Consider the following 10,027-nt stretch of genomic DNA (forward strand, 5'->3'; position numbering starts at 1 on the left):
ATTTTTTTAGCAACATGAATTTAAATTTAAATTTAATGCGAATTGAAGTAATGCATCGTTTGGTCAAAGCGACTTTACATACATCAGCTGTATGTCACGTGACATGGTTAAAATAAAAAATATGTACGGATACAAAGATCGTAAAAGTTCAACGATATACGGATAACTTTTCACCAAGAAATTGATTTGGGTTTCCTGAAGACAAATTCTTTACCCCCGAAAAGTGCTGGGAGCAACTTCCCCATGCACGAGAATTGTATAAAAACTATTATGAATTTATTCAAGCATGGCATAAGCCCACACAGGCAATAAAGTCACTAGCCCAAGTAAATGTTGGGGGAAAGAAACAACTATTGTTTAAAAAGTTAATTCTTGAAAAAAAACCCAAAACTTCTCAAGGTTTCTAGAATTCTTTTTAAAATTAAAAGTTTAATTCTCACTTGTAAAACTGAATCATATATAAATAGCAGTTATGATAGAAATTAAAAATAAATTTTAAATTATCTTTACGTTTTCTCAGTGGGTATTGCACTTAATGACCTATATATACTGCATGTGTTTACCAACAGAGGAATGGAGAAAATTCGGATTAGGAAAAAACGATCGTTTTTGGAAGTAAATAAGTCAAGTAGAACTGCAAAATGGATAAGATTATGGATATTTACGAAGTTTTTGAAAAAAGACATCAATCAACCAAGCCTGTCGTAAATTTAGCAGGGCTCGACACTCTAGACCACTTATGATTTTTTTTCAATAAAGTGTTATTATGGAGGCATAGAGTGTTTCGGCGGTTTTTAAAGAGAAATATGATTTTTTGCTCTTAAGGCCCGCCATCATCAGGAGCCCGACCTTGAGTGTTAGTCTTAAGCTATTGTAAGCGTGACTTAATTATCATTTCGCCCATGTTTTTGTGTTTATTGTAGGCGATTATTGGTTCATCGATAAATAACTCTTTGCAAATTGTGTCTGTTTGCAAAATGTTCCAGTGTTTGAGTAGACGTTTTTTTAAACCCTTGATATATGGATTGTATTTGGTAATCATAACATTTGGTTGACGCTGTTTTTCTTTCTTTTTCTTTTTTCGTGCAAGTACTTTTTAGCTCTACTGGTCAGAGACCAGGAGAGCTTATGCGATAGTAATGCGTCCGGCGTCCGTCCGTCTGTCTGTCTGTCTGTCCGTCTGTCTGTCCGTCTGTCTGTAAACAATTTTTCAAAACGCTACTCCTCCTACAATTTTAGTCTGATTTCAATATAACTTGGCACACAAGTAGACTACACTAAGATACATAGAATAGTGCATGGGTTTTTAATTTCGATGAACGGTGTTGCCATGGTTACTAAAAATAGAATTTTCTGTGAAATTCCTTTAAAACGCTACTCCTTCCACAGTTTTGGTCTGATTTCAATATACTTTGGCACACAAGTAGACTACACTAAGATACATAGAATAGTGCATCGGTTTTTGATTTCGATGAACGGTGTTGCCATGGTTACTAAAAATAGAATTTTCTGTGAAATTCCTTTAAAACGCTACTCCTTCCACAGTTTTGGTCTGATTTCAATATAACTTGGCACACTAGTAGACTACACTAAGATACATAGAATAGTGCATCAGTTTTTGATTTCGATGAACGGTGTTGCCATGGTTACTAAAAATAGAATTTTCTGTGAAATTCCTTTAAAACGCTACTCCTTCCACAGTTTTGGTCTGATTTCAATATAACTTGGCACACAAGTAGACTACACTAAGATACATAGAATAGTGCATCGGTTTTCGATTTCAATGAACGGTGTTGCCATGGTTACTAAAAATAGAATTTTCTGTCAAATTCCTTTAAATGCTACTCCTTCTACAGTTTTGGTCTGATTTCAATATAACTTGGCACACAAGTAGGCTACACTAAGATACAGAGAATAGTGCATCGGTTTTTAATTTCGATGAACGGTGTTGCCATGGTTACTATAAATAGAATTTTCTGTGAAATTCCTTAAAAACGCTACTCCTTCTACAGTTCTAGTTTGATTTCAATATAACTTGGCACACAAGTAGACTACACTAAGATACATAGAATAGTGCATCAGTTTTTAATTTCGATGAACGATGTTGCCATGGTTACTAAAAATAGAATTTTCTGTGAAATTCCTTAAAAACGCTACTTCTTCTACAGTTTTGGTCTGATTTCAATATAACGTGGCACACAAGTAGACTACACTAAGATACATAGAATAGTGCATCGGTTTTTCATTTCGATGAACGATGTTGCCATGGTTACTAAAAATAGAATTTTCTGTGAAATTCTTTAAAAACGCTACTCCTTCTACAGTTTTGGTCTGATTTCAGTATAACTTGGCACACAAGTAGACTACCCTAAGATACATAGAATAGTGCATCGGTTTCTGATTTCGATGAATGGTGTTACCATGGTTACTAAAAATAGAATTTTCTGTGAAATTCCTTAAAAACGCTACTCCTTCTACAGTTCTAGTTTAATTTCAAAATAAGTTGGCACACAAGTAGACTTCACAAAAATACATAAAATAGTGCAATGGTTTTTGAATACCAGTAGAGCTACAGTCTCGACAGAGACTTCTGGTTTCTGTTTGTTTTGCCCATTTCAGTGATAATGGGATCGATTTCCTTATCAGAGTAACCTCTCTTGATTAAGTGTGTCTTAAAGTTTGATAAAACTGTCGTCAGGATAGATGAATCACTTGTATTTCTTGCATGTCTAATGCATTCACCTTTTATAAGTCCTTTAAATACACTGTACTGAAGGACTGTGGGCGCTTTCTCTGTGTAAATACTGAAAATTATTTGTTGGTTTTACATATGATTGTATATCGGGGACATTACTCTTCTGGAATCTCAGGCCTTTTTATACTGTGGTGTCAAGAAAGTTAACACTTTCATCTGAGATGTCAAAGGTGAATTTTAAGTGATCGTGACAGGTATTGCCGATATCGAAGAATTCTAGGGTTTCCTCTTTTGTGCCGTTGAAGGCTATAAACCCGTCATCTCTATATCTACCATGATAGAGGACTTGGTTGGCGAATTTGAATTTTGACATAATATGATTTGTGATTTGATACATTCTTGTATCTGAGATTTCAGGGGATGGTATCGCACCCATACTACAGCCTATAAATTGTTTGTAGTATTTTCCATTGAATTCAAAGTAATTGTTTTCTAAGACACACTTTAATAGGAAGATAAGATCTTCAGCATCTGGATAAGGGATGTCTCTTTGTGGCTTGTTAGCGCTTTGATATGCTTCATTGACGGCAGAGAGGAGCTCGTCAAATTCCATGTTAGAGTACATACTTGTTACGTCATATGTAATCATCAGCACGTCTGCTGGAAGTTTGAGGGTTTCTATTCTGTTGATAAAATCTGTAGTGTCCTTAATATATGTTGATTGTTTTTGTACGATAGGAATGAGAAAATAATCACAGTAAGCGCCTATGTTACGTGTTGGCGTATCGCACTGTGAAATAATTGGGCGACCAGGTGGTAGCTGTCTGATGCTGCATTGGCCTTTCATGAGGGCATCTCGTACATTGTCTTTGATTTTGTGTATTTTAGGGAGAAAGTAAAGATGACCGCATTTTAATGAGGGTCTGTTATCGCTAAGAAAGCGATATGTTTCTTTATCTATTGTTCCCTTGGAGTACATTTCAGTGATTTTATTTTGTATCATTTTATGCAAGTTGTGTAAGTTGGGTTTTTCAACTGGCATGTAATGTTTGGATTGCAATTGACGCAATGCTTCTGAGATATATAAGTCTTTGTCCATAATAACAATTGTGTTGCTTTTGTCCGCTTTTTTGATAACAATATTGTTATTGTTTCTCAGAGAGTTAAGTGCTTCTCTTTCTAGTTTAGAGGTATTGTTGTGTATTTTCCTGATTGGAATAGATGATAATTCTAATTTCGTTTTGTCAATGTATTGTTCTAGAGTATTACAAGCGAGTGGGGGTTTGTGACCCGTTGGTTTTCTGAAAGGATGTATAGGGGAGTTTTCTCCCTTATCATAGTGATACTTGCATCTGAGTTTTCTGGCAAACTCGTCAAAGTCATTTAAGATAACTTTTTTGATACTTCTTTTTTGTGGAGTTGGTATGAATTTCAAGCCTTTGGAAAGTGCAGAGTATTCGTGACGATTGATTTTGTACTTGGATAAATTAAGTACATATTTCTGCGAGCGACTCTCATATGTTTTGTAAACATTTTTCATCTGCAGTAAAGAGATTTGAGATTTTCTAATTTTTTTTCCGTCTATTAAAACGTCTAGCCACTTTAATAGGGAAGAATTCAATGTTAAGAACTTTGTGGAGAGTGCAAGTCTAAAAATCCCGTCTATTAAACGACTGATCGTTGTAATAGAGGAAACAATATATGCTGCGACAGGTTGTCCTTGGACGATTTAACTCAAGCTAGGAATATCACGTGGTTCTAGATACGCCTCATTCTTATGATGAGGCTAATGAATATTGATGCCTTATTTTTGAAAGGCATACAGATAAAGAATAAAAACAATGGTATGCAAGTATAATATTATATTCTAGTCTTAAATTGACAATACAAGTAATATTGATTATTACTTTAACTTAAGTGTCAATAGTGAAAAAACAGAGTTTTTAGCACTTAGTACCTTTAAAGTGCATTAAAGTTCCAATCACTTTAAATTGTAAGCGTTATTGTCACAAATGAATCAGTATAGGGTAGACTGATTCAGAGGATTAAGATATTGTCACATTGTCTTAACACTATTAGTGTTCATACGGTTTCCTCCTGAATTGTCTGCGTCCTGTAGGTCGGCTGCGAAACGGTCTCCCGCGTCCCAGCCGGGACTGGTCCCGCGCATTTTGGCTAGTTTGAGTGACAGTAGCCAGTCTATTTCTGAAATCTTGGATTTCAGTAATCTGTTTCTGATGAATTCTGGTTATTTGTTCATCAAACTTTTGTTTTTCACTTTCAAAGTCATAAGAATTGCGTCTTATTTCCTGCAAGGCTTCATTCCTCGCGGAATTGCTGTCCAATTCCTTTGATTTTATTTCCGATTCGATGTAGTCCAAAACGGTCTGGGCCATTTGTTTGGTCTGGGTTCTTATTGTCTCCTGCCAGAATGTGTCAAATTTGTCATTGTCGTCTTTGGCGAGGAGGTTCAGGGTACAAACGAACCTGGTGTGGAACCAAGTCGGGAATTTCCCTGTCTGGATGCCATATCTGAGACTTTCTCTTCTTTTGGCCAGGACCAATCTCTGCTCCAAAATGGCTTTAATTTGTGCAACTCCTTCTGAGGATCTGGTGATGCCGCTATCATTGCTCTCTGGTAGGGCGATTGTTAGATCCAGGTCTTGGAAACTTGTCAATGCTTCCTGGTTTGATGGAATTGCGTCTGCAAACTCAATGTCAGAGTTTTGATGCATTTTCTTTGTGTCTTTTCGTAGTGAGAGTTTGTTGAATCGTTGAAACATATTAAAGTAATGAAGGCGGGAAGTTGATGCAATGCCTTATACTTTGTTTGAGGAGAAATAGATTTATTGTTGGCGATGGCAGTAAATCTGAAGCAGTCTTTGAAGTGAAATTGTTTCAGAAACAAGAGCGGATGTGACAATTTTTAGGTAGATGCTATTTTAATTGAAGTTCTGTGAGAAAGCGGATCTGAGAAACTTCCGGTGGTCTGAGGGAAGAGACCCCAATAAATCGTAACAGGCCGATCGCTGTCCAAGGGAGGCGATACACGGGATGATGTCAGTGGGACATTGTCCTTAGTAACACGATTTTGAAAAAAGACATCAATCAACCAAGCCTGTCGTAAATTTAGCAGGGCTCGACACTCTAGACCACTTATGATTTTTTTCAATAAAGTGTTATTATGGAGGCATAGAGTGTTTCGGCGGTTTTTAAAGAGAAATATGATTTTTTGCTCTTAAGGCCCGCCATCATCAGGAGCCCGACCTTGAGTGTTAGTCTTAAGCTATTGTTAGCGTGACTTAATTATCATTTCGCCCATGTTTTTGTGTTTACTGTAGGCGATTATTGGTTCATCGATAAATAACTCTTTGCAAATTGTGTCTGTTTGCAAAATGTTCCAGTGTTTGAGTAGACGTTTTTTTTAAACCCTTGATATATGGATTGTATTTGGTAATCATAACATTTGGTTGACGCTGTTTTTCTTTCATGATTTTTTCGTGCAAGTACTTTTTTCTGTTTGTTTTGCCCATTTCAGTGATAATGGGATCGATTTCCTTATCAGAGTAACCTCTCTTGATTAAGTGTGTCTTAAAGTTTGCTAAAACTGTTGTCAGGATAGATGAATCACTTGTATTTCTTGCATGTCTGATGCATTCACTTTTTATAAGTCCTTTAAATACTGAAGGACTGTGGGCGCTTTCTCTGTGTAAATACTGAAAATTATTTGTTGGTTTTACATATGATTGTATATCGGGGACATTACTCTTTTGGAATCTCAGGCCTTTGTATACTGTGGTGTCAAGAAAGTTAACACTTTCATCTGAGATTTCAAAGGTGAATTTTAAGTGATCGTGACAGGTATTGCCGATATCGAAGAATGCTAGGGTTTCCTCTTTTGTGCCATTGAAGGCTATAAACCCGTCATCTCTATATCTACCATGATAGAGGACTTGGTTGGCAAATTTGAATTTTGACATAATATGATTTGTGATTTGATACATTCTTGTATCTGAGATTTCAGGGGATGGTATCGCACCCATACTACAGCCTATAATTTGTTTGTAGTATTTTCCATTGAATTCAAAGTAATTGTTTTCTAAGACACACTTTAATAGGAAGATAAGATCTTCAGCATCTGGATAAGGGATGTCTCTTTGTGGCTTGTTAGCGCTTTGATATGCTTCATTGACGGCAGAGAGGAGCTCGTCAAATTCCATGTTAGTGTACATACTTGTTACGTCATATAATGACAAAAGACAATGACAAAGACAATGTACAAGATGCCCTCATGAAAGGCCAATGCAGCATCAGACAGCTACCACCTGGTCGCCCAATTATTTCACAGTGTGATACGCCAACACGTAACATAGGCGCTTACTGTGATTATTTTCTCATTCCTATCGTACAAAAACAATCAACATATATTAAGGACACTACAGATTTTATCAACAGAATAGAAACCCTCAAACTTCCAGCAGACGTGCTGATGATTACATATGAAGTAACAAGTATGTACACTAACATGGAATTTGATAAGCTCCTCTCTGCCGTCAATGAAGCATATCAAAGCGCTAACAAGCCACAAAGAGACATCCCTTATCCAGATGCTGAAGATCTTATCTTCCTATTAAAGTGTGTCTTAGAAAACAATTACTTTGAATTCAATGGAAAATACTACAAACAATTTATAGGCTGTAGTATGGGTGCGATACCATCCCCTGAAATCTCAGATACAAGAATGTATCAAATCACAAATCATATTATGTCAAAATTCAAATTCGCCAACCAAGTCCTCTATCATGGTAGATATAGAGATGACGGGTTTATAGCCTTCAACGGCACAAAAGAGGAAACCCTAGAATTCTTCGATATCGGCAATACCTGTCACGATCACTTAAAATTCACCTTTGAAATCTCAGATGAAAGTGTTAACTTTCTTGACACCACAGTATACAAAGGCCTGAGATTCCAAAAGAGTAATGTCCCCGATATACAATCATATGTAAAACCAACAAATAATTTTCAGTATTTACACAGAGAAAGCGCCCACAGTCCTTCAGTATTTAAAGGACTTATAAAAGGTGAATGCATCAGACATGCAAGAAATACAAGTGATTCATCTATCCTGACAACAGTTTTAGCAAACTTTAAGACACACTTAATCAAGAGAGGTTACTCTGATAAGGAAATCGATCCCATTATCACTGAAATGGGCAAAACAAACAGAAAAAAGTACTTGCACGAAAAAATCATGAAAGAAAAACAGCGTCAACCAAATGTTATGATTACCAAATACAATCCATATATCAAGGGTTTAGAAAAACGTCTACTCAAACACTGGAACATTTTGCAAACAGACACAATTTGCAAAGAGTTATTTATCGATGAACCAATAATCGCCTACAGTAAACACAAAAACATAGGCGAAATGATAATTAAGTCACGCTTACAATAGCTTAAGACTAATACTTAAGGTCGGGCTCCTGATGATGGCGGGCCTTAAGAGCAAAAAATCATATTTCTCTTTACAAACCGCCGAAACACTCTATGACTCCATAATAACACTTTATTGAAAAAAGTCATAAGTGGTCTAGAGTGTCGAGCCCTGCTAAATTTACGACAGGCTTGGTTGATTGATGTCTTTTTTCAAAATCAAAAAAATAGGAGCTTGCTGCATTGAAAATTTTCATTTATGAAGATATTGCGATAGATTAGGGTACAATAAATTGATCAGGACAAGCCCTCACCACAATCGGTCACACGGACCAGTACTGTAGCGAATTTCATCGGACATTTCGATTTTCTATCGGTTTTACCGGTAGAACCGATAGTTTTCGGAAACTCTGGAAATGATTTTTTCCCACACGCACGTACAGAATAAAAGAATTCAAAACTTTGACCTCAAAATCAATAAGGATCTCCCTTAGGCCAAGTGGTGTGTGGTATAAAATGATATTTGCAAAAGCTCAAACGATTCTACATCGCGAGGAATCGAAAGAAGTGTTAAAACGGGCAGAAATTTTGAATTTATGACCTTGACCTTTTGACCTCAAAATATATAGGGATCCTTTTTAGGCCATAGAGAGTTATGGTGTATTTCATTACCAAAGCTCGAGGGCATCTAGAGATATCGCGTTGAAACAGAAGCATTGCAGACAGACATAAATATGAGCGGACAGACAGACCAAAATTAATATTTCCTTCTTTCATGCGGAACAAAAAGCCAGAGAATCTGCGTATTATCATGAAATAGAACTTTCATTATAGCGAAGATCAGGAAACAACCAATAATAAAATCAGAATTTTATTCTCACCTTATCTGACCAAAAATTTGCATTAATGCGGAACAGTTTTCTAGCTAAAAACCCTATAAACAATAAAAAATAGGAGCAGGAGCTAAAACATCAGAGGTGGGATAAGGTGCCATGGATGAGTGAGCATCCTGCCGACCGGTCATACCCGGCGTGTTCTACTTTTCAAGATCGGGTAGATAACAGAGAGTATTCAAGATCAAAAGTCCATAAAACAATACAAAATAAAAGCAAAGCAAACGTGGACCTCCAAAGCAACAGAGGTGGTATCAGGTGCCATTACGGAGTGAGCATCCTTGCCGACCGGTAATATCCGCCGTATGCTTCTTGTCATGATCTGGAAATAACAGAAAAATCCATCGTCAATTAATGGACTAACATTTATTATGATAAACATCAGTAACATTTGATTCAATGATTTGCATCATGTATTTGCTGACAATGTCACAGTATTGACCATAGAACTTACGAAATGATGACTTAAAACGAGACTGCTGATATTCCAATTTCATCTACTTGCAATTGTTTGTCAAAGATTAACCTCGTTTTAAAAATTGTTCATACATAGAGCATAGATATCCCCGAGTACCAAAACTCCGTCACCATAAGCAGAAACAACCTGCGTTTCTCTTTAAATCATATTTTGATTTGTCTCTTGTTTGCCACATAGTAATAAATTTGAACATTGTTTTAATTACTTCCCCCCCCCCAAAAAAAAGCCAGTTACTGGGCTTATACACCACCAAATAGAACGTGTATCACGAAAGTGTCATTTCGTCCAACGTACCCTAACCCGAAGTAACTCTCTCACCTGGGTCCACTACAAAAATTTCGAATTGTATTAAATTATATTTAAAGAAAGGCATCAGCAAAATACACAAATAACGTAATTATGACGCATTTCATATATAAAAATGTCGCACTGACGTTATCTCCACGCGTAGTGCATTCGGCCTCTATACTAAAAATAACATATTTTTATCCGTAAAAAACATGGTATGTCAAATCCTTCGTATTA

The 10,027-nt window shown here is 36.4% G+C and overlaps 2 protein-coding genes across 2 annotated transcripts; one reads left to right on the forward strand and one right to left on the reverse strand.

The window, feature by feature from the left end:
• Positions 1-2,876: 2,876 nt before the first annotated feature.
• LOC134254146 (uncharacterized) lies at positions 2,877-4,235 on the reverse strand. Its single transcript, XM_062736689.1, has one exon. It carries the CDS (start codon positions 4,233-4,235, stop codon positions 2,877-2,879), a length of 1,359 nt encoding a protein of 452 aa, XP_062592673.1.
• Positions 4,236-6,944: 2,709 nt separating this feature from the next.
• Positions 6,945-7,930, forward strand: LOC134254147 (uncharacterized; the record flags this gene model as incomplete). Its single annotated transcript, XM_062736691.1, has 1 exon — positions 6,945-7,930. A coding segment is annotated over exon 1 (986 nt), but the record flags the coding sequence as incomplete, so codon positions are not given.
• Positions 7,931-10,027: the final 2,097 nt, after the last annotated feature.

Source organism: Saccostrea cucullata, unplaced genomic scaffold (assembly GCF_032062105.1).
Source record: "Saccostrea cucullata isolate Sc308-1 unplaced genomic scaffold, CSIRO_AGI_Scuc_v1 ctg1477, whole genome shotgun sequence".
Taxonomy (NCBI): domain Eukaryota; kingdom Metazoa; phylum Mollusca; class Bivalvia; order Ostreida; family Ostreidae; genus Saccostrea; species Saccostrea cuccullata.

What these genes read in the sequence shown, in the direction of transcription:
- LOC134254146 (XM_062736689.1), bottom strand. Translation starts at nt 4,235, where the DNA reads ATGAAAAATGTTTACAAAACATATGAGAGTCGCTCGCAGAAATATGTA.